The sequence below is a fragment of the Symphodus melops genome, assembly GCF_947650265.1.
Source record: "Symphodus melops genome assembly, chromosome: 1".
NCBI lineage: Eukaryota > Metazoa > Chordata > Actinopteri > Labriformes > Labridae > Symphodus > Symphodus melops.
In genome coordinates this window covers 42,527,787-42,555,699 of record NC_136691.1, presented here as the reverse complement: position 1 = coordinate 42,555,699, position 27,913 = coordinate 42,527,787, and the positions used below count along the sequence as shown (strand labels likewise).

Sequence of the window (27,913 nt, the reverse complement as noted above, 5' to 3'; positions counted from 1 at the left end):
AATGTCTCGCAAATTAACTCATTCTTCTACTGCAAATGAATTAAAATTACTACACAGACCTTTAATAGTTACAATTTAATTTTAAGTATTTTCTCTAAACTCGAAGCCGTATGTTACAGGAAGTGACGTATCGGGGGCGTGGTTGGTCGGTAGACTGATCTTTGTTTTGTTTTGCTAATTTAACACCAGGGCTCGTAGCTTTCTCCTGCACAAGCTATTTTGTTTTAATTGTAAGGTTAGTAATGTGCCGGATGAAACAAACATTTCAGTGATAAAGGACTGTCCGTTAATAATCATTGCAGGTGTTTAATGTTTGTTCGCAGCATTCAAGTGGCACGAAGCTACGTTAGCTTGGCTAGTTATCATTCTTAGCATCGTGATGAGCTAACTGTTAGCCTGTAGACGATAATCCTCTAAAGTGAACCGAGCGGATTTTGGATTAATTCAGAAAGACGAAGCAACAGGAACAGGCGATTAATTAAAGCAGAGGATCAGGAACAAGCGCGTCAGTTCCTACGCTGGAGGATTGCATGAACGATGGCGTCGACAGTGTCCGCCTCTGCAGATGAGTTGCCCTGAGGACTGTGATTCAGCTGAATGAGTTAGCAACAATGTCCTGTAGATCAACCAAAGTCGCCCCGAGTGTTGATTTTGATCACAGTTGCTCCGACAGCGTGGAATATTTGACGCTCAACTTTGGCCCCTTTGAGACTGTCCATCGCTGGAGAAGACTCCCTCCGTGTGATGAGTTTGTTGGTGCAAGGTAAACATGCTGACAAATAGTTCATAGACCACAATCTGACTTCATCTGCTCTCATAAATTCACTCTAAAATAAACCTGCTCTTTGTAGGCGCAGTAAGCACACCGTTGTTGCATACAGAGATGCCATTTACGTGTTTGGGGGAGACAATGGGTGAGTGACACTAGACAGACACGTTGAAGTTATTCTTACTACCAAAGATACATTACATGCATTCTTACTGTCTGTCATCTAATAGGAAAAACATGCTGAACGACCTGCTACGTTTTGATGTGAAGGACTGCTCATGGTGTCGGTAAGAATACAGAAATGCACCATCATTCCCAGTAGACAAATACAAATAATGTGCATATATGATAATTTTTTTGTGTCTGCTTTTCCACTACAGAGCTTTCACCACTGGAACTCCACCTGCTCCTAGATATCACCATTCAGCTGTTGTCTATGGCAGCAGCATGTTTGTTTTTGGTAACTATTTTAATCTCCTGTTCTTTTATAGTCAAACCTCATTCATGCATCAAATCTTTAAAGTGATACTGATGCTTAAACGTTTGTTCCTGAAGGTGGCTATACCGGAGACATCTACTCAAACTCAAACCTGAAAAACAAAAATGATCTTTTTGAGTACAAGTTTGCAACAGGGCAGTGGACTGAATGGAAGGTGGAGGGAAGGTAATATACTGTATATATATATATATTTTAAGATGCTTGAAATATGTTTCTGGGATAGATTTCTCAATTATATATTTTTTTAAAGCCAGTCTATGACTGAATGAACCTTTGTTTTAAGGGAAGCTTTTTTTTGTCTTGCATTTAGTTTATATGTTAAAATCCTGCTATCCTGTGCTTTGTTTCTGGTTTAGCTTGCCAGTAGCTCGGTCTGCACATGGGGCCACAGTATACAGCGATAAACTGTGGATATTTGCAGGCTATGATGGGAATGCCAGGTATGGGTTTCTTTAATCATTTTGTCACAATTACAAATCGTTTTTTCAGTCATACTGACAGACGTTTTTCCACTATGCAGGTTGAATGACATGTGGACCATCAATCTGCAGGATCGAGAACATGCATGTTGGGAGGAGGCCAGTACAATACTTTTAAATATTCTTTATAACGACCTCAAGAACATATTTTATGCAAACCTATTCTGTAAGTGTTAACTTCTTTGTTTTCGTCTTTGTTTCAAACAGATCGACCAGAGTGGTGAGATTCCTCCATCTTGCTGTAACTTCCCTGTAGCTGTATGCAGGGACAAGATGTTTGTGTTTTCTGGTCAGAGTGGAGCAAAGATCACCAACAACCTCTTCCAGTTTGAGTTCAAGGGCCACATGTGAGTGCATTATTTGCCCTTCTCTCTGACTTTCCTCTGTCACTCATCCTGTTTCAGATGGGACTAATCACGACTCCGTCTTCTCAGGTGGACACGTATCCCAACAGAACACTTGTTGCGAGGCTCCCCTCCACCTCCTCAGAGGCGCTACGGCCACACTATGGTTGCCTTTGACCGACATCTCTATGTATTTGGAGGTGCTGCTGACAACACTCTGCCCAACGAGCTGCACTGCTATGATGTGGATTCTCAGACCTGGGAGGTGATCCACCCCAGCATGGACAGCGAGGTAGAGACAAAATATTTACAAGCAACTGTGAGAGTAAATAAAAGAAGTGGTTTAATGACATAACACATTTGTTTTGACTGGCTGAATCCTAATGCAACAAGTTTCTGTTTGCTAACCCACCCTACTGAACTTTCCGTTATTTCATCTAACTGCATCTTATTATTCAACAGCCAAGTCTGAAGCAATGCCTTTGAACAGCTGAATGTCTCTGTCCCTGCCTCCTCAGATGCCCAGTGGTAGACTCTTTCATGCTGCTGCTGTGATTCAAGATGCCATGTACATCTTTGGAGGAACTGTGGACAACAATGTGCGCAGCGGAGAGATGTACAGATTCCAGGTAAGCATCCAATAAAGCGTTTTCATCAGTTAGACATTGTGGTCAAAAGTCTCTTCTGTCTAAATAAACAATAACAAACGTTTGAAACCTAAAGTCAAATGAATTTGAAGAGTGTTAAATGTTATGTACCTTTTACAAATAAGGATTTTCTTCTTTCAGTTCTCTTGCTACCCCAAGTGCACTCTTCATGAAGACTACGGAAAACTGTGGGAGAACCGTCAGTTTTGTGACGTTGAGTTTATTCTGGGCGAGGTGGGTCTTCATGGTCTGGTGATAGAAAATCATCAGGTGACGTTTATGCAGCTTAGATGATTTTTTTTAAATCTCTGTGTCTTGTTTTTTTTTTGTACAGAGGGCAGAGAGAGTCTTGGGGCATATCGCTATAGTGACTGCAAGATGTCAGTGGCTGCGGAAGAAAATCCTGCAGGCTTGGGATAGACAACGACAGGTCAGAGCCATGCAGGAAGTATTTTGCATTCCTTTGAGACATAAGAAGCCTATAAAGGCCTGATTCACTAAGAATTGATGGTAGAAGCTAATACCTCCAAAAAATTGTGCATAATTTGTTTCCGCAATCTACTCTGTCCGAAGGTGTAACTCACAAAGCATGTAGCCCTAATAAATGAGGAGAAAATCAGCCTCCCATGAGCTCCCATGCTGACCGAGCTCTTTTGTCAGCATAAAGAATTGTACGATTTGTAATATGAGGTTTCCTCTTTAAACCACCTATTTGAACAGAATTGTACAATATCTGTGACTTACAACAATGCAAATGGGACAGGTGCACCCAGCACGCGGCGCATGTCACCCGTTGCACATTTTTTATGGATTGCACGTTGTCTTTTTCGCTCGATTTCACAGGTTTAGCTGCCGCAAACGCAGCCTAATCCTTTGTGGATTAGGCCCTGCGTTTTGTCAGGACATACTACACACATGAAACAAAAAACAAAAGCGTTCAAATGAAATGTTCCAGTTATGTAAGGATATACCTGTGGCCTACTGTCACATATAACTCAATAAGAATAGTTGCTGTTGATAATGCAATAGAATATTATTCATGTCAAAAATACACAAATATGTTACAAACTACCTAAACCTCATAGCGGCTGTTTCACACACAGCATGAATATGTATATTAAAGGTAGTAATGTGGGGTCACTGCTATAAAGAAAGTTTTTCTGGAATGTTAAAGTGTAACATGATCCTGTGTCTTTGTGTGCAGAAGACTAAACAGGAGAGCAGTGAGGAAAGTGACGATGGGGCAGCTGGCGGCCAGAGAGATATCCCAGCATGCCACAGGCCATTAGGCACTCAGCCGCTGTTGGAGGTTGCCATCAGGGAAGCAGAGGCCCAGCCTTTTGAGGTTTTAATGCAGTTCCTCTACACAGACAAGATCCAGTACCCACGCAGAGGTACCTCTTTGTTTGTCATTCTTTGGGTCGTAATGGCTAAAAAACAAAACAGAGTCCACAGAAGCTGATCAATTGTCCTTTTCTCTATTGTTTCTGTAGGTCACGTTCAAGATGTTCTTCTCATCATGGATGTTTACAAACTGGCCCTCAGCTTTCAGCTGTCCCGTCTGGAGCAGCTGTGTGTGCAGTACATCGAGGCGTCTGTCGACCTGCAGAACGTCCTCAGTGTTTGTGAGAACGCAAACAAGCTGCAACTGGACCAGCTCAAGGTACTCTAAGTGTTCAAAGACTCAAAACACATACTGTTTTTACTGCCCTCTGGTGGTTAGATGTCAATGCAATATCCATTTTATTTCAACTTAATGAGGTTAGAAACAAATATTCTGCAACTGTGTTTTCAAATCTAACACAGAGGGAACAGAAATAAAGTTTTATACACTGAAGTCAACTCTAACAAATCCTTTCTTCCTGCAGGAACATTGCCTTAACTTTGTGGTGAAGGAGTCGCACTTCAACCAGGTGATCATGACCAAGGAGTTTGAACATCTGTCCACACCTCTGATAGTAGAGATAGTGCGACGGAAACAGCAGCCTCCTCCTAGGCTGTACTCAGACCAGCCTGTGGACATCGGGACTTCTCTGGTCCAGGACATGAAGGCGTACCTGGAGGGAGGCGGCCTCGAGTTCTGTGACATTGTCCTGCTGTTGGACGGACATCCTCGACCTGCTCACCAAGCCATACTGGCAGCCAGATCCAGGTAGAGACGACACAGGTTTAATGATGTGCTGTCTACAGTAACAGTAGCTCGAGAAGCCTCTAAGGACACCTCTCAGGAGGTATATACATTTACTTTTCATTTAGTCACGGTTGAAGGGGCTATATGTCACTTTTTTTTTTAAACTGTGTTTTTAGTGACACCACATGGTCGTCAGGCGAACTGATGATTTACAGCTACAAGTTACATGTATATGTAACATTTTACATGTATAAATTGTGTTTTACCACCCACTAATAAGCGAACGTTTACTGATGTGAAAAAGTAGATGTTCTCTGTCTATCCGTGTTGCCTGTATACAATTTTCCCTCGGTCCAATTTTCTACAAAAGCTCCAGCAAGTGTCATTTGACAGTATTTGCGTTCTCAACGTCTTCCTCACTGTGCTCCACTTAAAGAAATCAACGAGTAAAAACTCATCACACACTCCTGGTCTTCACCTGCCATATCGCTACAAGCACTGTACTTTTTAAAAGTTACATGTTGCACCTTTAACAGATGTTTAAAACAAATGTAGAAACCACATTTTCATTTTTCTGTCTCGTATTATTTAAACGTCTGTATTGAACTAAATCATTTCTTTTGAGCTGGTTGCAAAAAAAAAAAGAAAAGGATTAAAAGATTAATAACAGATCATGAAAAAATACCTTTGGCAGCATGTAAGAATGCAAATATTTATGAAAAGTGGTTTTATTCATTTTATTTTGAGACATCATGGTCCATTCCATCTTAATTACATGTTTGACACGTTCTAATATCTCCTTTTTTTACTCCTCAGTTACTTTGAGGCGATGTTTCGCTCGTTTATGCCAGAGGACGGTCAGGTTAATATCTCCATTGGTGAGATGGTTCCAAGTAAGCAGGCCTTCGAGTCCATGCTTCGTTATATCTACTATGGTGACGTGAACATGCCTCCAGAAGATTCTCTGTATCCTTTTAAAGCTACACTGCATATATGTACATATATATATATATTCATTTACAAGACAAATGTTGTTTTTCATTCAAGGAAAAAGAAATGACATCAGGCAGATTTTGAAATGGGATTCAGCCTCTGTTCTTCTCAAACATGGCGATCTAAATAGAATGTGGGCATTTTTTTTGTAAGAAGTTAGCAAATTTCAACCGTTGATTCCTGTTGGGTTTAGGCGGAAGTTTGAAGAAGTCAGGCCCCGTGTTCACCTTTTTTCTCAGCGCCAGCATCTTTTTCCAGTTGTTTTCAATGGGTAGAGAGCGTCCAGCTTCTTCTGAACGAGCACTCTGTCGTTTTTGTGCAGCCGCTCTGAGCACTCAAGTTCAGAATCTTTTAGTTGTTCATAATGACGCTGTTGATGTCACCAGCATCCTTTACAAATTGTATGATATTCCCGTATTTAGCCTCCGTATCTTGTACCTGCATCTTCCTGCCCTGTCCCAAGATACAATGCAAAACCAAAATCTAGTTTAGATTCTGTTTTCATTCTTAAGTGTCGTGTGCCTGTTTAAAACCTCCCTTCACGACTAAAAGTTTGGAATGTAACACAAACACAAGTTTTTCTTTTTCCTGAACTGTGACACACAGTTATCTGTTTGCTGCACCATATTACTACGGCTTTTCAAACAACAGGCTGCAGGCTTACTGTAAGCAGAATCTGGAGATGAACGTCACTGTGGAGAATGTCTTGCAGGTACTTGTGTTCTTTTTACTTGGGGGTGGGGGGGGTTGACCTCATTTGACTTTGCCCACCTGCATTTGCAGCAGGTTTTTTCCTTCCAGTTGCAGTGAATCGTTACTCACTTCTCATCATAAATGTTTCTCTGCTTCAGATTCTGGAGGCAGCTGATAAGACTCAGGCTCTGGACATGAAGAAGCACTGCCTGCACATCATCGTGCACCAGTTCATCAAGGTGGGTGGCCTTGTATCTGGAGCCCTGGGGGTTTGCTGCCCACTCACTGCAGCTGAGCTAACCCTGTAGGCCACTCCTCTTTGTGGGACACTAACACCTTTTGGCCTCCAAGTACACCATCCTCAATCTTCTAAGTAAAGAGGAGAGTGTTTACAACCCGGCCGGCTGTACAAGCAATTCATCATGTTGAGAAGAGTCAAAGTGCCGCTCTGATTATTGTTTGTTATTTAAAGGAACAGCTAAGAACTCAATTCTCACCCTTTGTCACTGTTTCTGTTGAGCTTCTTTTGTTTAGCCTCAGTTTTCCTGCATGAGAGACACACTGCTGCTTATTCCTAATTTACTGTTTGACTCTGCTCTGTATTCATTTATTGCTCATTTTGGGGTTTTTTTTGCTTTCCTCCCTTCCCAAAGGTATCCAAGCTCCCCAACCTGAGGTCTCTCAGCCAGCTGCTGCTGTTGGACATCATTGAGTCTCTAGCTACACACATATCAGACAAACAATGTGCTGAGATGGGCTCGGACATTTAGGATGACAACAAAGTCGACCTGTTTTTGTTTCTCCTCTCACTGAAGCCATACAACTTTACTCCTCTTCCTTCTTGATCATTCCCTCCTATTACGGCACACAGAACTTTTCTGTGTGGTACTTTATATCCCCGTCCCTGATAGATGCAGTATAAATGTTTCTTTCGCTTTGTGTCAGTGACGAAGAAAGAGGTAAAGAAATGCGTTTTTTTCCTCAGTTTCTGTTTAAAAAAAAAAAAAGTTTATAAACCCCTTAAATGTTTATATTTATTTATTTGGATTTTTCGAGAAGATTGTGTCTTTATTTGAATCCACTCAGTATAGTGGCTGCATCTATTTTATAAATGTGCAGTGGACTAAAATAATTCATACTCATGACACTACATTAAGTGTTAGTGTTGCCCTCAGCTGTTGTATTAACTGTTCAGATATGTAATCACAGCAAACTATAACGTGGTCATCATCTTAATATGTATTCATGACTTGTATTATTCAAAGCTCTGTCAGATCAAACAAACCTGGGGTCACTGTTAAAAGGACTTAAAATCATGATATGAATACAAACTGAATGTATGCCTGTCTTTTTGGGGGGCTTTTTGTGCCTTTATTTTAGAGATAGGACAGTGGATAGAGTCAGGGAAAGAGAGAGAGGGTAACAACATGCAGGGAATTAGCCACAGGTCGGACCCGAACCCAGGCCGCCTATATGGAGGACAACAGCTTCGGTATATGGGGCACGCACGCCAAGCGCTACGCAACCTGCGCCACGTCTGTGTGTCTTAAAGATTTCCACTTTACCATTATAATCGACGCACATCTATCTTTGTTATACTAATCACTGTTACTGACAGACAAACTTCCTGTATTTAGTGACATCAGTATGCTGTTATTAAATGTAAACCCACATGGGTTTCATGTATTTAAAGCCTTAATAAATCTTCTCATATGAAATTGTCTTGTACTGAGTCTGTGCCCTCCTGAATTCCCCCGAAACACTCGTTCAATGACTTCAAGCTACCAATTTTCAGGTTTACCGTTTGACCTTTAATTGCCCTGCAAACATTTGATACATGGTTAACTGCCCCTCACGTACCTTACTTTTAAACTACCTAACCAAACATGGGTGTGTATTGTAACTAATGTCTTGTGTCCTGACTGTCTGTATACTGCTACTGGATGCCTTGAATTTCCCTCGGGATCAATAAAGTATCTATCTATCTATCTATCTATCTATCTATGGAGCAGGTACTTAGCAGGTTGATCTGGTCTCACGTCTACAAAACATCTGCTCAGACTCAAAGTTTAAAACAATGTCATCTTGTCTAATTTTTATTTTTATTTTCACTTCTATTCAAACTGAAAGTCTCGATCTAAATGGCCTGCAGATGTTTTTCTAAAATCGGGATTTCTAGATTTTCGTTTTTAATTGTAGTGCAATTACAACTATGTATAAAAACTGTCACATCGCTGTCTTACACGGACTCCTGATATTATTTTACCATTGCACTATATGAAAAAAGCTCAAGGTTAATCCTTGACCTTTCATTAAATTAGCCAGGTCCTATGGGAGGTTTCAGTTTCCACAGATCTGTAGGTGATAAGCTCCTGACAGAGCTCCTTGGTTTGAGACGGTGAATTTTTCTGAACTTGTGTTCGCTCCTGCATAGATGTTCATTGATTCAAATGAGGTTGGCTGAAATTTGTAGGCTAAGTATGAAATGTAGATTGCAGGTACTTATAACTTCTATTTATACTCAACCCTAACAATTTATGTCAAACGGTTTAAAAAAAGTTGGTATCATGTAAGTTGAATCATGTTTTATTTACTACTATTTTATTTAGAGGATAAAAAAGAACACTTAGTTTGTGATTAATGGGGAAAATACTTGACCCAAATGCTGAAGCACGAGTTGAAATATCCTGTTAGCCTCCACTGGCACTGAAAGATAATGAGCCTCAGTGGAATACACAAAGTGTTGGACTCTTTGAAACTCTGCTGTAGAACCGTGGCATCAACCACAAAGTGCTATTCATGGTCCAGATACTTGAGACACTTGGCCAGTCAAAGGCGTCTCTTTCCATTTCTTCAGAGTGAAAATATCTCAACCATAATGCCAGTGTCCTGTCACTAAAGTCGTTTAAACTAGTCATCTAAAATGAACTGAATTCAAAGGAATGCATGAATTAAACCATGAAATAGTTTATTAAAATTACACATAGGGTATCTTTTGGTTCCTTTTTTTTGTTTTTTTGTAAACCATCTACCGCCCCTCTTACTCATGTTTCATTGATTTAAATCCACTTGTGCACACATAGTCCAGAATCCCTCTGGACGTATCAGGTTTCATCTAAAAACAGAGGTCATTGTTCACTGCCATGATATTGAGCACTGAAACTGAACAGTATGTCTGTTGTCATGTCTCAGCCTCACATTATCTCTCCACTTATCAGGTGGGTTTTATTAAGGAGGCTGACTTAGTGGGCTGTCCGGGTCGGTGCTGCTACCTCAACAGGTGGGTTGGGCTACCGAGTCCTTCGGAATCTCCAAACCTGTGACACAGACCTGCAGATGTGAACGGTGGTCACAGCAAGGAGGAAGATGGTTTTTCTAACAACTAAAATGATGCAAAGGTCGGCACTTTTTGTGACATTTGGAGGTTTAGTCACCTGTCTGGTCACCACTTTTCTTCCTCTGTGGAAGACGATGAACTCTGACCTCAACGAGGTGGAGAACTGGTTCTCAGGACTTTGGCATATGTGTCTATATACGGAGGAGGTAGGGATCCAGTGTAAGGCCTATGACACCCTCATGGGACTACCATTGGACCTGCAGATCTCCAGGGTGCTCATGTTGGTGTCTGTTGGAACTGGAGGTTTGGCTCTGCTGGCTGCTTTTCCAGGACTGGAGGGGGTGGACATGTGTGTCGGGCAGCCTGGCCTGAAGAGGCGGCTCCTTATCCTGGGTGGGGTGCTGTCCTGGGTGTCGGGGCTCACCACTTTGGCTCCTGTCTCTATTGTGGCCTACACAACGGTGGTAGAGTTCTGGGACCAGGGTTTCCCTGATGTGATGCCTCGCTGGGAGTATGGAGAGGCCATGTTCTCGGGATGGTTTGGAGGTTTGGCTCTGTTAATCGGAGGGATCCTGTTTTTTGTATCTGTGTGCATGGAGGACTTTGATCAGAGACCACCGAGTGTGCCAAACAGCCCTCAGGCAAAGCACAGGAGCAAGCACTACCTGAAGACTGAGGTGTTATAGACCTGTGATTGTCTAATGTGTCATGTGGAGGTCGGTCAGCTTGTGAGTGAATAATGACTAAAATATCTGTGATAAAGTCAAGAATAACATTTCCGGATGGAGTAACATCAAAACAACAAGGTTTTTACTTTTGGCTTCTATTTCTTGGTCAAATTGTCACTTAAGTCTGAAATACACCTTTCTATGATGTCTTTTCTGTTCATTGTTAATAGGCACTTTTGAGTTTTTGAATTTTTGACAAATTATGACAGATATTTAAAATAATAAGAAGCTGCTGAGATTTGAATACATTAATATTCTGATGAAAGTACAGTCTGTAACATTGGTTAGCCTCCCTCTTTTTTCTAGACATGCAACTTAATAGTTTTCCTAGATTAAGCGTGGAAAAAAAGACAGTAATGATTATCACAAATTACTCTGATTTGTTGATAAACTTAAGAAGTTTTGGTTTGTAAATTAACTGAAATGAAACATAAACAAGTTATATCACTCATTAAAGTTTCTATTGGTCTGTGATGCCTTGAAAACTGTGGTACATCAGTCATGCTCCAAATAAAAGCTACAAATGAGAATTATTATTCGTCATAGGAATGTGAAACTTTCAGATAGATACATTGTGTTATTTTAAAGTTAGTTTTAGTACATGTAGATAAATGTGCTAAATGAATAACATCAAGAGTAACACACTTCATTACAAAAGTAGCAAAAACAACAGCATCTTTAACACAATGTTCTCTGTAGAGATTTTAAGAAGTACTCTAAATGAACTGCAACACTTAAGCCATCTGTATGGGTCAGTGTTACTCAGGGGACTAGTATGAAAATGTCCAACATTACTGGTGTATACCAGCCCAGAGCCAGGGAGGGGATGTCTTTAATGCAAAGTGCATTCCAGTGCTGAAGCTTTTCTGTGTTAAATTTCTTTTTAGGGAGGGACTTGGCGCCCACTGCTCCCCTTAGTCCTTGATAGACTGTCTGGCATTGGTATACTGCTGTACATTGTGATGATTAGAGCTGATGTCTTAACAAACCAACGATTGATACAGAATAAATTACTGGGATCAGTGTACATCATATTAAGCTGAGGATTGAGTTTAACATGCTCATATGCTTAACAGACACTGCTAAGATCAAAACGTCTTTGTCACAGCTTTCGTCCATATTATGGCAAACTCTGATTTTATTTCAGGATTCATTTGTTTTGTTTTTTGCTTCTTCTTAATCTGGGTTTTTGGACGCTGCAGCTCTGTCAGGCCCCTGCAGAAGAGAGCCCCCCATGTAATTAAATTAAACTGAGTGATGTAAAGGCCCTCCCCTCTCGCTGGGGGAGCCTGATCAGTCATCTTGTCGTACATGTGCACACCGCCCTCCCCCAGCTCGGGGCTCAAACATGCTTTTAAATGTGCTCGAACACAAGCAGAGAGCAACACAAACATGGTGACGCTTGAGCCCATGTCAGCACAGCGAGGAAAGTGCAGCAGGACAGCAGTGAATTCTTTTTTCTGATACATTTCCATTTTGTCACATTTTTTCACTGCAGCGTTCAGATTCCCATTCTGTGTCAGCACAGTCATTACATCTTTAGGATTGACATGAGATTATCGAATGACCTCGTTACAACACTTATTGATAAGGGAGGCACAGTTCCTCCCACAGGGGAAGCGTAAAGAATGGAAACATGTTTGGAGCTCACATCCTTAAGGCCCAGTATCCCTTTTTAATCCTGCCCCACCCTGACTGAAACTAGGAATTACTGCACCAACAGCATTTTTCCTCCTTCTGCCTCTGCTACAACCTGAAATAAGTTTGACACACACATACTGGAAGAGCTGTTTTAGTGTTTCAAGCATGTGTATGTCTCATACTGTCTCCTGCTGGTCAGTATGAGAATAATAGTTTGGTATTAGTGCAATAAATATCACTCTGGTAAGTTTGAACAATAGCTGATCCTCCTGCAGCAGCACAGGCATGCAGCACAAAGCATGCACTGCTAGCAGGCAGTGTGATAAGTTGGCAGTCGGGGCAGGCAGTGCAGCGGGGAGGGCATCAAGTGTTTGATCAGGCTTAACAAGCAAGTCAGGTCTTTAAACATCTGAAGGCAAGGCTGAAAGAGTTTGAGCAGAAAAGGAGTGTGTGTTTGAGAACGAGGGAGAAGAGGGGTGGGTGGGAGGACGAGAGCAGAGACCGGTGAGATTCATGCTGTGTTAGCATCCCCTCAGCAACTCCATCAATACTGCATACAGCTGAGAAACTGGCCAAGGTCCTCCGTGCTGCGCTTGCAGACTCGGCCGGGGAGAAAGAGCAACTCCCACGACCGGTTGGCTCAGTCTGCTGCTGCTGCTGCTGCTGCTTCTGCTGGAGAAGGGAAGGGGGGCTCCGTGAGGGGGCACGCACACACACACACACACACACACTTACTCCCTCAAACACATTTAATAGAGACTCTGCTGCATCAAGGGGCAGACGAGCAGAGAAAAGGAAGGTTCAGAGGGACACACACTTGGAATACTCCAGTTGACAGGATTTGTTTGGAGACTCATGTGCTAATATGCTGCCGAGCTCCGCAGGGGAGGCTGAGCACCGAGGAGTTTGACAGGATCTCAGTGCACCTGCTCCATGCACACTGGTAAGATGGTTCATTTATTTCTACAAGTAGGGTAATAGAGCTCTGTTTTATTGGCTCTCAGTGTGATGGGTTTATGTGCTGCTGTGTTTAGACTTACTTTGTCATGTGGATTTATCTGCATTGGTTTCTGTATGGGCACACAGAGTTCTTGTATGGTAGTTGCTGTGTGGGTCCCTGGAGAACCATGAACTGTGCTGCAGCCTATAGAACTGAAACTGCAACAGAGCCACAGTCAATTTTTTCTACACTGTATAAAAAGGACCTGACTAATCTACAGACTTTATCAAACTGTGAAAAGAGCCTCACTTTCTCCAGTGAACTTTCACTTTAGTGTTTTTTGTGGCCTGCTTAGAAAATGCTCCATACCAGAATTGTTCTATGGCGGCACAAACAGTTCTAGTTTTCCATGACATCATGGAGAGGTTATAGCTACAAGCATCAGCAAAATGACCCGATGGAAGTATGTAGTTTGAGATAACTTTTAAAAAAAAAGAGGGTATAGAAATGTTTTGCAAGTCTTTAATTGCTGTGATCGATAATGCTGAATAAAAATCCAATCTTTGTTTTTCTAGAGCAACGTGGCCTCTATGTAAAATAACTCTTAAGGTTTTTGTCTTTTAAACGCATTAAAGGCTTCAATTGGGGGTGCCGTTGGTTTAGTGGTTAGTTGTGTGCCCCATGAACAGAGGCTGTTGTCCTAGAAACAGGCAGCCGGGTTCAAATCCGACCTGTGGCTCTTTTCCTGCATGTCATTCCCCAAACACTCTCTCACTGATCACCGACTCGATCAACTGTCCTGTCTCGAGATAAAGGCATACGTAACCCAAATATTGATCTTTTAAAAAAAAAAACACGGGTCAGACGTTTCATCCTTTTTTGTTGTCTTTTCATAAACACAAACTGACTTTTAAGAACTGTTTTGGACCTTATGGAACCTTTTTTAGTGTCCATATATCATTATTTAAGAAGCAAACAATATCAACATTCATGCAAACTTTATTCTATAAATGATGTGAATGAACCAGCTCACATTGTTTGATTGTGTCACCTCACAGGGCTTCTCAATGGGGATTGTGGTAAACTGTAAGCCCCTCTTTATTCTTTTTTACTTAAGACACGTAGTTAAGGGTGTAAATAGAAGTTAATCAAAAGCTTCTTGGCAATTTGGGAATTTCTTCAAACATGGCTTGAAGCACTGTTCTGTTTCTCCTATTTTTAAAAAAGAAAAGCAAATAAAGATTTAAAAAGATAAGGATTCCTCAGCTTATCTGGTTGTTTCATAAACCAGGAGAACTTGAGTGAAGGGAAGAGGGTTATGTGCCGGTTAGATTGTTTTGAGCCCTTATCCATTATCAGTTGAGGATCAGAGGGCCCTAATATTTAACTACATACTAACGTACCTGCCAAACAAGACTGAAGGAGGTGGATGAGCCTTTAGACTCTCAGCAGCTCTTCTTTATTCAGGTGCTGCTAAGAGTCTAGTGCTGTGGAGTGCTAGGAAGTGGCTTGTTAATACCAGAGGGCTGATACTGCCCATTGTTTTTTTCTGAATATGGACATCACAGCATCTCTCTCTCTCTCTACTGAGGATGTTTGGGTGAGTGAGCATTGGGTTTGTTATTAACAGCGAGAAAGTTTCTTAAACTGATTTCTCTTTGTGTTGAGTGCCATATTGAGTGTGGTCATTTTTTAAAAAACATCAACAAATGACTGTTTGCTTATGAAGAACATGTTTTGAGTCCCAGTATGTATGTAACTGTCTGAGCACAGAACATTCCTGTTTTTTTTTTTTCATTAACAGGCAGTTTAAAGATCGGCCTCCTCGCCCCCTACCAGGAGCTGCATTTGACTAATTCTCCCCTCCAACATTCCATTAACAGGTATTACATTTGCAGGCAAGTGAGTGAAACTGACAGCTTGTTTGCAGCAGGATTATTAGCACTGCTTGGGGACAGGCCCAACAGTGAGTGAGTTGGATCTGCGTCATATGTTGTGAGGACCAAATCTGCTTAACCTACTTTAGTTTTGCACAAAATATCTTGAGCCGGCTAGAACTCCCGGACGGCAGCTCGTTACGATCCAATATGTCGTTCATCAAAATTATAGAGATGACAAATTATTAAAGGGGCAACGTGCGTCTGTTTGTGAAGCGATTTGAAATGTTGCTGTCTGTATTAAGTCCTACAAACAACATCAAGGGCTCTGCTGACACTTGAAAATTATTTGGCACAGATGCATAACGCAGTTTCAAAGAACAAATGTGGGTTTTCCACCTGGAGGAGAGACTCAGTTTGGAACTTGTGGTGTGATATTAAACCAAAACAATGTGTTTTGGCTTTTATTTATTCATCTTTGTATAGCTGCCTCCATTGAAATTATTTTCAGAATCCGTAGGTAAACTTCAGGACATCTTCACAAAAAAAGCAATGAAAAATATTCAGCAACAAGTGAAAGACGTGATGATTCAAAGTCTTAAGTACTGAGGGATCTTCAGCAAAATGGGCTGTCTCCACAGATAATGGTTCATATGACTGATCAACAGTTTACTGCCCAGGGTGGCCCAGCAAACTTTTTATTCTGGAAACAGTCAGGTCGTTTAGTCCATTGGTTCCCAGTTTACTGGTCTGACCCCCATTAAAGTTACATTTGAAGGGTCCTAAGATGATCATTGAGAGAATAGAGCCAAAGAAACTAAATGCTGCTTCGTCTGTGTTGTTTTTTGCACTATTCCGCCTTTTAATGAAATGTTGAATCATTTTGCCTCAGTCAAAAGTCACAGCTGCTTGTCAAATAAATGTATGGACATGAACAAATCAATCTGTTCCTTCAGGGAGTACAAGTATAAAGTACCATAAAGTTCAAGTTTGAAGTAAGAAACAAGGAACTCAAATATATACTAAAGCTAATGAACAAACATGGCTTACTATACATTCAACTTTTAAAAGCTGCAAAGGAAATCCCTTCCTAGTTTACAAACCGACTCTCAGCTGCAGAGTTGTGGTCAGTCAGAGGAGATCGTTCCATTTCTCATTTGTCCTCAGGCACTTTTTCTCAGCAGTGCTCCATTCAACACTGCACCTTTTTTTCTAAAGTTCAAGGACATTAGGATGTGCTTTGAATACCAAACAGTTTTTTTTTTAATCGTACCTCTAAAGGATAACTTGGTCACTGATGAATGTTGACAGATACACCTGCCACCCCCTCATCTGCTCAGATTCATTGCAGTCAGTTTTCTATAAGGAACTTACTAACTGTATGTGGGGCTGAAATACCAGAGCAGGCAAAAATGTGAGGACAACGTGGCAACAACAAAACAAGAGGGATTTTGAAACTGGAGGGGCCCCTATTTCCCTTTTAAGTGCAGTGTGACGAGAAAGTTAATGTGTCTGAGTGCTGTTAATATTTAACACTTTCCCATGCAATATGTATGAACAAAGGTAACTACGTGTGTGGAAATGTTCCTAATTAACACAAAGGCTTCCTTTTTACGAGACTGAACATGTTATTTAGAAACCAACACACACACACACACACACACACACACACACACACACACACACACACTCACACACAAACTAAATAGGCTTGCTTGTCCCGGCAGTTGTATCCTGACTCTTTTATTTACTTCAGAGCAACATCAGACCAGTTTTTTTTTAATGTAACAAACAGTCAATGACAGTGGTTGATTAGAAGGAGTATTATAAAAAGTACAGACACAAATGAGGGTCAGATGTTTTGTCCCGTCGATAGAGAAATTTGTAAGTGAAAAGTGCATCTCCTGAACAACCACAAACAAGTCACGCTATGAAAGTCAAACACACAATCACACTCATTTACACCACTGACACCACACAGAGTTGTCTGATGTGCGTGTTTTTGTGTTTTACTAATGTCACTCTCTCTCTGTTTGGTTCAGTTTACGTGGAAGAGCTCATGTGTGCCATGGCCAGCCCGGACCAGCAGGTTCTCATAAGCACAGTTTTGTGTTATCATTACCTCCCAACCAAACAGCCCAGCCCGAGGATCTGACTGCTCCTCTCCCCCCTTCCTCCCTCGACCTGGGTGTGTATCAATCCCAGGCCCACCATGGGAGGATGCTTTTCTAAAACAAAACCAGGTAACCAACTCCTATCTCATTGTGGTGGGGCTCGGTTTCAAGGAAAACATATACCAAATTTTCATAATATGTTATAGTCTCCTAGATTTACTGCCATGCAAATATCTCTGCTCTTAAACTGGCTCTGCCTTCCCTGTCCCCTTTTAAACATTTCTCTTCCCCTCATTACAATAGGGGATAGGACGAGGGAGATGTGTTGAACTCATGCCCAAACCAGCTTCTCACCCACCCCTGTCCTCTTTCTAATATCTCTGTTCCTCCTTTCCCATGTGGGTATGATGGGAGGTTAAAGCTGGTAAGGGACGGGTCTGACTTGGCTCTTCAATGTCAGATCTCATAGACCAGCCTTTCCACTCTCCGAGATGTCCAAAACACTTAGTGCCATGTGGTTGGTTAGCAGGGAATAGTTTGGAGGAGGGGTTTCCTCACTGAGCAATGATCTGCTTCATTAGGGCAAATGTATATTGTGTTTAATTTCAAGTTGTAAAATTAGTTTGTGCAGTCATTGTACTGGTTTACAAAATGCTGTTATTTAGTCCAATAAAGTATCTATCTATCTATCTATCTATCTATCTATCTATCTATCTATCTATCTATCTATCTATCTATCTATCTATCTATCTATCTATCTATCTATCTATCTATCATCCATCCATCCATCCATCCATGTTGACTTACTTTAGTTAATCTTGTTCCTTTCCACTCTTTTCCATTAATAAATTAAAAGTCAACAAATCTAATTTCTGACATGGAAATCTATGTCACAGTAAACACGAGGTATTGGGAATACCTTTTGGATATAGGTAGTATAATAGAAAAGATTGATTCATATTGAAATACTATAAATAATGCAATCTTTCTATGGGGGAAATCGTTGTTTTAAAATATACACTTTTTCTTTCCAACATACATTTACAGGACATCTTGTTCAGTTTGAATTCCTTTCAAAGGCTCCAAATCCTGTTATACATCATGACCAGCCTGCTCTGTGTGCAGGTTATGTGATGTTATGTGTGGGAGGAATTTCACTAATTACTGTGGCATCTTCATCTTGCAGAGACACGAATATAAAAATGTGACACAATGCATCTGTATCCATTTTCAGTGCCACATTGCAGTTTTTACAGACTGAACTCAACCTGCCTTTCAAGTTTCAAGACATCGGTTCAATGCATTATGTTTAGGTGAAATAAGGAAGAAGAGTTCACTTTTTACTCTCAGGCTAAAAAGATCTCTGAATTATGTGAAACAACAGTGATCAAACCAAAACAAAATGATGAAAGCTCATATATTCAAAGTGTTAATTAGGGGAAATGAAGTTTCTTAATAATATAAACCTCTAGCTTGTTGGCTGTATAGAGAAACTGAAAGTAGCTGACATGAGGTCTTCGAGGTGTGGTTGTGAAGCCTTAGATCCTGCATAATGGCGGACGCCATTTTGTTTTTATGTAGGAGTCAGAAGCCGACCACACAGATACCAGAGGATGGATTAAGAGAGGAGTGTGTGGTGAGAAAATGCTTGGTTATCAAAGACAAGCAGATTTCCCCTCTTGCTAAAGGCTGAAAAGCTGGTTAATGAGCCAGTGACCGTTTTAAAGAGGATTGGGTCTCTTTTATGGGGGAATTTGATTTGACGTGTTTATGCATTACACTACAAAGCTAATAGAGATGGTGAAATGTAGAACTCCAAGCCATCTGTTACTATAAAAAACTTGTTTATCACCGCTATGCCATGTACACATCTCAGCAAGGAAATACCAAAAAAAAACAACCCAAACAAGTTAACAGACCAGGTACGTATGGTGGGAGCAGACAGCAATATGCTGGTTAGTGCTACACTATGAAGAATTGATATTCCAAAGCTGAGAAAGCTGGAGCACATATTTCTTGATTTGAGTACAATAAACAGATCAGACATGTATATTATTTGTCATATATTTGCATGGAATGAAACAATCTTGAAGGCAGACATTTTTCTGTCACTCAAAACAAAAAAGTGAGCAAACACACACGTCACTTGTTCAGGTGCTAAGTCGTAACCACCCTCTGGATGTGAAGCACACTAAATATATACACCTATTTATTTGTTATATGCAAAACATATTCCCAATATGCATAAGACAACCTGACACTCACTTACTGTACAACTCAACAAACGTTACTGTAAGATTACGGCCATGATAGCGGAGCAGTAAGCTTGCCTTATCTGTGTTCAGATCTGACCTCATCCGACCTTTGCCATGTGTCATCCCCCACTCTCTCCTCTCTACATTTTTTTGTCCCTCTTTAGCTATCCTATCCAATAAAGAAATGGACAAACACTAATTTGAAAAACTGCAAAGTTAGATTAAAGCAATAGAAGCTAAACCGAAAAGCCTTTTTGGAACAGCAGATAACTTTTAGTATGGATCAAATGATTCAGTGGAGGCATCTCTCAGCTGTGCAAAGCTTTCTCTTATTTTTCTCCCACAATTGCACTCACTATTATGATTTTCCATTGATTTTAATTAAGGCTTGCTCAGCAGGAGAAAATTCCAGGCAGATTACTGTGTAAGAACCGGATGATCAGCACATTTTTCCAGCCGAACAGATAGAGCCTGCTGCAGTGAAATAAAGGAGTAACACAGCCATTTCTTGATGTTCAGAAACATATAGCTACCAAATAATGACCCATCGCATGTTAGAAACAAGATGTCTCACAAATTACAGAAAAAAACAGTTGAAAACAGAACAGAGTGTGTATAGAGTGTATGGATATTTCATTCCTCGATCTCTGGTAAAACTGGTATAAGTAGTAAAAGCTGTACAGACTGCTTGGCTCTATTAGTGTCACGTAAAATGCTGAGCAACAGAATGAAACCTGTGATTATGCAACATGCTAAAACACAAAATTGAAGCTACAAATGTTCCCACCTGCAGCCTGCTTTCAGTTGTAAGATGTCACACTTAATTCATCTCTACGTAGTTTAAGTCTTTTACTGAAAGGCAAACCACACTCACAGTCCAATAAGGTTTTGTTGAATTGATAATCTGCCGGTTTAATTGACAGTTTCATTTTAAATCCTTACTGCATAATTTTGTAACAGCAATATGTGTGTTCACTCAAACATTTAGAGTCTTTTCTAAGGAACATGTCTTTGTTGTGCAGTTGAAGTTAAAGTGGAACTATCTCTCCTGGAAAAAGAAAAAGAGGCGGATGGACTCTCACCTAATGGCAAAGCGAGTCCTTTCGCTGACTGCAGACCTAATGGGGCCTTGGGACACGGCTCTGATGAGGACTCCACCGCACTCCCCCTTTACCATAAACCACGGGACTATGTGGAGGTCTCTGTCTGTCATGTTAAAGATCTGGAAAACGGACAGTAAGACAATCACAACTTTTACTACTCTGAGTTGGGCAAGCAAAAATAAAAAGACATAATATTAAAAAAAAAACCGAAAATAGCACAGGTTCATGGGCCATTGGAAAGACTGTCAAAACAAACACAACAGCATATTGGCCTATTAGAACACTTGCTAGCTTCAGCAAACGTGCTAACAAATGTAACAAATGCAATTGATTTCTATTTAAATATTAAATACTGTAGCATTGAATATCCTTACACAATACCTTCAGCTATCATTGATAAGATGCAAACACTTAATTTACTGTTCAACTGACTTTAATGCAGGAAACACGTTTCATGTTAAGACAATAGCTCTTGTGTGAGTGAACCATAAAATGTAAAATGCACACTGGAGCCCTCTGTTGGCACTATGTTGTAATTACACCCATGAGTCACTTCAAAACAGTAGGCCTATTGGATTAAGCAAGAGTCTGTTCAAGGGATTTGACTTTTGATTTTAGAAAGGATGAATCCATCAAAGGTAAGTCTGTTTAAGGTGAAGAGGGACCCCATGTACAGAGGCTAAAGTCCTTGATAGTGGGTGGACAGGGTCTGAATCCATGCTGTTGCTTCTTTATCACATGTCATTACCTCATTATCTCCTCCCAATTTCTGACTCTGTCTACTGTCCGATCTCTGAAATATAGGACACAAAACCCCGCTAATAATTCTTTAAAAAAGGAGGAATCTATTCATATTTACTCAACCATTTTCACAGGTTGCACAGTCTATGGCTGCAAGTCACAAGCCTTTAAAGTTGGGAATCCAACAAATCATTAAAATTCCACTGCTTCTGAAATAGTCAGATAATAAAGCAGAACAGCTACTGTTAGCATTTAATCACTTTCTAGCTAACTAACATTGTAGTGTAGGTCCAATGCTAGGCAGTAAATAACACGAGCAAGGAATTATTCACATGCAAACACATGTATCTTATTATTATAGTGTTTTTCTTTCAACTGTTCCTTGAGTTTATGTTTCTCATTGTTGCTATCAGCATGTAGCTACGACAGATAGATTCAGCTGCTACAATGCAGAAGATATCTTGGCTGTATGTGTGCCTGTTGTAGGCCACTTGTGTTTTTCACTTTAAATGTTTTTCATGTTTCTTGTCGTACAGAAAAGACCTACAAAAGCCTTTATTGTTTTTTTGTTTGACAGGATGCGTGAGGTTGACATGGGAAGTGGCAAAGCTTTGTTGATCAAAGAACATGGAGAGTTCTCAGCAATGGGCCACAAGTGTCCACACTACGGAGCCCCGCTTGTCAAAGGTCACTAATGAATGTTTTGAGTTATCATTTTAACTTTGCAATTACATGTATTTATAAAATCATAAACTTGCATTTGCCGTCCATCCAGGTGTGTTGTCAAAAGGCCATGTGCGCTGTCCCTGGCATGGCGCATGCTTTAACATTGCAACAGGAGACATTGAGGACTTCCCTGGACTGGACAGCCTGCCTACCTTCCAGGTGACCTTCCCTGCTGGTGCTGTCTCTTAACACATTGCCTGCCTTATCATGTCTCTAAGCACCATGAAAAAGTGTACACATCGCTTTTGTCTGTTTGCTCCAGGTCAGAGTTGAAAAGGACAAGGTGATCATTCGCGCAAACAAGCAGGTAAAAATAAGAATGTGGGAATTTATGCAAGAAAATAAACAGAGCATTGGGTGATCTGAGATTTTATTCTATAAACAAACCTTTACAGGCGCTTCAGTTGCAGAAAAGGTCAAAGCCAATGGCCAGATGCTCAGCAGTCATTAACTCCAACACAGGTTTCAGCCATGTTCTCATCATTGGCTCAGGTCAGTTAGTGTCTGTCCTTTTCTTTCTTTTACATGGGTTGAATGACAAGGATCCAGTTGTTTTTAACTCTCTCCTGCAGTTTACTTTCACTGTCATTATTCCTATGTTATGGTGACTATTTCTGCAGGTCCAGCAGGTCTGGTGTGTGCAGAGACTCTGAGGCAAGAGGGCTTCACAGATCGCATCGTCATGTGCACGATGGACAGACATCCTCCATATGACAGACCTAAACTGAGTAAGGTTTGTACACAGACCCAGACCACATACATCCAGACAGAACAGTCTCTGTCCAAAAATAAATAAATACACAACAGACTGCAGATTTGCTACTTCTGTAAGTGCCTTCTAAAACAGGAGCTCTTTGGGAAACAGCTGCACCTCAAAAGAAAGTAAACAAACATTACCGGATGTAAGATTTGACTTTGACCACAAAAAAACTTCAAAAAAGGATTGTGTTAAAGTGAATGGTTTGGAAATATTGCTTCAACATCAAGAGATTTATTTATTTACTTTTAGACTCTGTATATATTTATACATTTAGCTTTAACTTACTTGTGCTCAGTCCTTAGAGAGCACAGCTGAGCAACTGAGACTGCGCTCCACGAGCTTCCTACAGGACCATGACATCGAGCTGCTCACAGAAAAAGAGGTGAGATGTCCTGCCCTCAGAATCTGATGTAATTACAGAAAAGACCATTAATGATCAACTTATGAATGGGATATTTTTAAAAAAAATCCATTTTAACACTGATTTATGTTTGCTTCAGGCAGTCGCAATAGATGTGAAAACACGATCCGTGACCTTTGAAGATGGCTTGAGAATGGAGTACAGGAAACTCTTTATTGCTACAGGAAGCAAGTAAGGGCAACCTTTAGTACACATGGAAATCAAGCACTTCACATTCTAAATTCATTCATTGACTTTTTTATTGCTTCAATGTCCTCCATAAAAGACCAAAACCAATAACCTACAAAGGCAAGGATGTCAGAAATGTGTTTCACCTCAGGACGCCCGAGGATGCAAACAACATAGCGCAGCTGGCCAACAACAAGAACGCTGTGATTATTGGAACATCCTTTATTGGTATGAACAATTTGTGATGCAATTTTTTTCATTTGTGAGTAAAAAACTAAAAATTACAGAATTAAGGAAAGGGATGCAGTTTATTGATAAGGTACTTTTAGTAGTTGTTTTTTAAACAATTAGTCCAAATCAAAAGGTGCAAAGAGAAAAAGAATAGCTTTTAACATTATTTCATTACTTACATTCTGTGAATGTCACAACTGATCGTGCACCATTTTTCCTATCAAATCAAATCATTCAGTGGCCATTTATTTATCCTGGTTGAGTCCTTATTTTTGTCCTGCTGTATCATTTTGCACTGGCTTATTTATATAAAACGTGATGCTGTTTCTTTGCTGTGTTTGAAGGCATGGAGGTGGTTGCAGCTCTAACCGATAAAGCCCACTCTGTCTCTGTCATCGGTATGGAGACTGTCCCCTTCAAAAAAGCCCTCGGGGAGAAATTAGGGAAATCCATAATGAAGGTAAGAATGCACATATAGACACACACACACACACACACACACACACACACACACACACACACACACACAAGACCACAGTTATCACTACAGAGAGTGCACAGTACTGACATTTGCAGACACAACCATGCAGATGTTTTCCCATGCTTACTGTGTGTGTTGTGTGCTATGTCTCTGCAGCTGTTTGAGGCAAACAGAGTGAAGTTCTACATGCTGAATGAAGTGTCAGAGATGATTGGTCATCATGGACAGGTATTCAGAAAGTGAGAGAAACAGCATGACATGATGCTCAGAACCACTGCAGTCTCTTGTTTTGTCCATGATAAAGATGAGTACAGCTGTCAAACAAAAAAGTACCCAAATTCATCATTGATGGTTATTTAAATGAAACCCAGTGAGCTCACATATTCTAACTGTGAATGTGTGAACATATTATTACCATACAAGTGTGTCTATTTAAAATTGTTTGTACTTAAAATGTGAATGTATTTTTGTATGTTTTATTATTGCACCATTATAATGTGACTAATAGATGCACATTTTTTACGCCATAGCTTGAATTTTTGAGGCACATATGGGTCATTTACTTCTAAAAGAGTTTAGACACTCACATAATAGTGGAAGCTGGTAAAATAAGGAGTGATTATGTTTGATTTAGATTGACACATTTTGTGACCACTATTGTGGCCGCAGCAGTAAATTAATAATCATGGATATCCAGTAACTTTTTTGAATGGGGACTTCGTCCTGTGTCGCAGCTGAAAGAGGTGGCGCTGAAGAGTGGGAAAGTCCTGCGGGCAGATGTTTGTGTCATTTGTGCAGGTGATGTATATTTCAATCTGACGTGTTATCAAAGCAAATGAGCCGACTCCCCTCAGATGTCTTTTGAAATGTCACACATTTCTCTCGTGTCCGCACGCCGGCAGGAAGTGTTCCAGCCACAGGCTTCGTGAAGCAAAGCGGCATCCACATGGACTCCAGGGGCTTCATCACCGTCAACAAGGTATGAGGTATACATCCTGAAGTCTGAGTGAAAGTATTATGCCCACTGTTTCTTATTAAGTTGTATAAAAATGTCACCAGATGATGCAGACAAATGCTGAAGGGGTGTTTGCTGGAGGAGATGTGGTAACTTTTCCTTTTCCGCCACGGAACAACAAGAAGGTGAACATCCCTCACTGGCAGATGGCCCATGTACACGGTGAGTGTGTAACATCTCAGTCCTGACTGCATAACCAACCTATTTTACTTGTCTGTGTTAATGTTAGTGTTTATTGTTACTGACAGGAAGGGTGGCAGCTCTCAGCATGATGGGCAGAGCTGCTGAGATCAAAACTGTGCCTTACTTCTGGTCCGCCATGTTTGGGAAGACCATACGCTATGCAGGTATGAACAGGCCTGCCACGTCTTTGGTGGACATGACATTTCATAGGTTGAATAAGGGAACCATGCAACTAAAGGGGGCACCAGAGGTCGTCTGAACAACAATGCCACCTAGCTGTAAAACGACAAATAGAGAGCAATAAGCCTTGAAATTAAAGCAATTTTTTTCATGACAATTTTACATGGTTGTTTTTGCTTTTCTATCTGTCTACAAAGGTTATGGTGAGGGATTTGATGATGTCATTATACAAGGAGATCTGGATGAACTGAGATTTGTGGCGTTTTACACCAGGTAGGTTTTTTTTTGATCATTAGTTATTTTTTCTTAATAATCTTACTTTGAAATAAAGAAAACTGAAAGTTGATGTCTGATGTGTTTCACATCAATATATGTTTTGGTTCTAAACAGGGATTTATTGTCAAGTTTATTCTAGTTTTTCAATGTTTTCCTTCTGGTCCATCTGTAGGAGTGAGGAGGTTGTTGCTGTTGCCAGCATGAACTATGATCCCATTGTATCCCGAGTAGCAGAGGTCTTAGGATCAGGAAAGACGATTAGAAAACGAGATGTGGAGTAAGTATGATCTAAATCTGGTCACGGTTACAATAGCTGGTATGTTCTTTAGGTTTCTCAGGTTCAACTGGCAAGAAAAACATGACAAATGACATCACTTTGACAGAGAACACATCGAGTCATGAAGCTTGTGACTTTAATCACATGGAAAGTATTACACAAGGCTTATTGAAAAACTTCACATTAGAATTAGTCTTGAACTTAATATCAGTTGATATTTTTAATATTTTATACTGTGAAACATCATTTCATTTGTTTCCTGTCTTCACAATAATTCTACTCCAAAGTCATAATACATTGTTAATAAGACACTGTGATGTAAGCAGTAAGGCTGTTTAGCCTCTCGAAGCACGCAGGTGTTCAAACAGTTAATCGCACAGGAACATGGCTTTGGTCATAATAACTGGTGTGTGATAACACATTTACATGCTAAATTAAATCATGTTTTATAAAGTATGTATGTTAACATACTGCATATGAATGCATTGTTTATGGATATACATTTCTTTCACCACTGATTCTAGACGGAGAATAAGTCATTAACTCGATTATATAGTAAGATGAAATAACAAATAAAGTCCTTTCTTGGAACTTTGCAATCCTTTTCACATCTTTTTCTTTATCTCTAAATGCTGTTATCATGCTGCTCTACTTGTGTGTTAGTTTAATATTGAACACATTTCTGTCTGTTTTGAGTATCGCTCATGTCTCGTGTCTTTCGTTTTTTAATAATGCAAACTCCAAATTTCCAGGATGTTAGCACGGCTTGGCAAGTACGAACAAATATGACCTTTTCTATCGTTCCGTTCTCTCTTCCCTGTTTGCAGATTGTTGTCATTGTAATGAACGTGTCTCACTGCCGTTCTCTGGGTTTGCAGGACTGGGGACATTTCCTGGTTGATTGACAAAGGCTCTTAATGACTTTACCTCTGAAGGTCAAGAGGACAGACCTAAAGCCCACTTGGATATGGACACTAAGCAGCTATCACTGGTCTGTACACACACCAACGCGCGCAAACACACAAACACTGTCACTGGGGAACAGGACTTCTGGAGACACACTTCCCTGAGGACAAGACTGAAACCTGCTTTTGTTCTTTAGAGATACTTTAAATGTGACAGATAGAGCCATTCACAGTCTGAATACACTGCATCACTGTGTTGGCAGGTCTTTTATGACATTTAAATATAAGCAATACTGGATTCAAGATGTATCTATCTGTACACTTTGTTCATAAGAAGCCAAGAATGGGCATGGCAATTTCCTTTTATACAAATAACATTGTATATAACTGTAATCCTGAATGCACTGTAACAAGAATAAGAGAATACACTTTTCTAAACTTATATAACAGGTTTGGTTAAATGGTCACATACAGGCCTTGGATCTGCATGCAATAATTAACTTAGTAAGAGTTTTATCAGATACGCCCCTTTAAAAGAGATCTTTCATTCTAGATATGCATCAGCAAACAAATCTGAAACCTGCTAATAACAAACTGCACAATGACTTGAAGCAGAACCCTCAATGCAGCTCTAATTAGCCTTCTAACGCGCGCACACATACATACACACACACACAAAGCTTTAACTTGTCATACATTGAATGAGCATTTCTAGGGTTACAACCTTACCTCTTTGTAATGGCTGCCTTTCTCGTAGACTGCATAAATTGAAGTTTGTTTATTGATCACACACACTAGTGCTTGCACAATAGATTCATGTTTTTTGTCTAGCTAAAAGATAACCCTTTTTAGATCAATCTTATAGGAGCTTAAGGTCATTTTGCAGAGCTGGAATATTCTTTGTTACTAACTCAGGGAACTGAGCTTTGTGGTTTGGGTTTTTTCAACTAGAATTGAGTTCTTTGCTTGAACATTTTCTCCTCAAGTCATTGTAACACA

General features: G+C 40.3%; 3 protein-coding genes and 1 long non-coding RNA gene across 8 annotated transcripts; 3 read left to right on the top strand and 1 right to left on the bottom strand.

Annotated features, from left to right (window-relative positions):
- Window positions 1-109: 109 nt before the first annotated feature.
- Window positions 110-8,273, top strand: lztr1 (leucine zipper like post translational regulator 1). Of its 2 annotated transcripts, none has more exons than XM_079349472.1 (19): window positions 110-763; window positions 852-914; window positions 1,000-1,056; window positions 1,150-1,229; window positions 1,325-1,433; window positions 1,625-1,708; window positions 1,789-1,846; window positions 1,955-2,094; window positions 2,182-2,383; window positions 2,610-2,720; window positions 2,880-2,972; window positions 3,073-3,168; window positions 3,946-4,132; window positions 4,232-4,401; window positions 4,607-4,890; window positions 5,686-5,835; window positions 6,469-6,574; window positions 6,714-6,794; window positions 7,209-8,273. In XM_079349472.1, exons 1-19 carry the CDS (start codon window positions 612-614, stop codon window positions 7,323-7,325), a joined length of 2,340 nt encoding a protein of 779 aa, XP_079205598.1. In that variant the 5' UTR covers window positions 110-611; the 3' UTR covers window positions 7,326-8,273. The 2 variants fall into 2 exon arrangements, with proteins under 2 accessions (XP_079205598.1, XP_079205597.1); XM_079349471.1 differs by having other exon boundaries at window positions 111-763; window positions 3,943-4,132.
- Window positions 8,274-9,645: 1,372 nt separating this feature from the next.
- On the top strand, window positions 9,646-11,222 carry cldn26 (claudin 26). The gene has a single exon (XM_079349907.1). It carries the CDS (start codon window positions 9,922-9,924, stop codon window positions 10,576-10,578), a length of 657 nt encoding a protein of 218 aa, XP_079206033.1. The 5' UTR covers window positions 9,646-9,921; the 3' UTR covers window positions 10,579-11,222.
- A 66-nt stretch (window positions 11,223-11,288) lies between these two features.
- On the top strand, window positions 11,289-27,806 carry aifm3 (AIF family member 3). 3 transcript variants are annotated; one of them, XM_079349868.1, is made up of 22 exons: window positions 11,289-13,204; window positions 15,006-15,084; window positions 17,121-17,321; window positions 20,470-20,683; window positions 21,869-21,978; window positions 22,067-22,176; window positions 22,280-22,324; window positions 22,413-22,509; window positions 22,638-22,750; window positions 23,073-23,159; window positions 23,278-23,369; window positions 23,464-23,594; window positions 23,942-24,057; window positions 24,235-24,306; window positions 24,813-24,876; window positions 24,981-25,057; window positions 25,138-25,255; window positions 25,342-25,440; window positions 25,654-25,729; window positions 25,905-26,009; window positions 26,762-26,782; window positions 26,888-27,806. In XM_079349868.1, the coding sequence occupies exons 3-22, from the start codon at window positions 17,291-17,293 to the stop codon at window positions 26,925-26,927; spliced, it is 1,818 nt and encodes a 605-aa protein (XP_079205994.1). In that variant the 5' UTR covers window positions 11,289-13,204; window positions 15,006-15,084; window positions 17,121-17,290; the 3' UTR covers window positions 26,928-27,806. The 3 variants fall into 3 exon arrangements, with proteins under 3 accessions (XP_079205994.1, XP_079205995.1, XP_079205996.1); XM_079349869.1 differs by lacking the exon at window positions 15,006-15,084; XM_079349870.1 differs by lacking the exon at window positions 26,762-26,782 and having other exon boundaries at window positions 11,290-13,204.
- On the bottom strand, window positions 19,390-21,036 carry LOC306827845. 2 transcript variants are annotated; one of them, XR_013779680.1, is made up of 3 exons: window positions 20,983-21,036; window positions 20,530-20,669; window positions 19,390-19,616 (listed from the first exon to the last, which is right to left on the bottom strand). It is a non-coding gene; the product is annotated as an uncharacterized lncRNA (long non-coding RNA). The 2 variants fall into 2 exon arrangements; XR_013779681.1 differs by having other exon boundaries at window positions 20,932-21,015.
- Window positions 27,807-27,913: the final 107 nt, after the last annotated feature.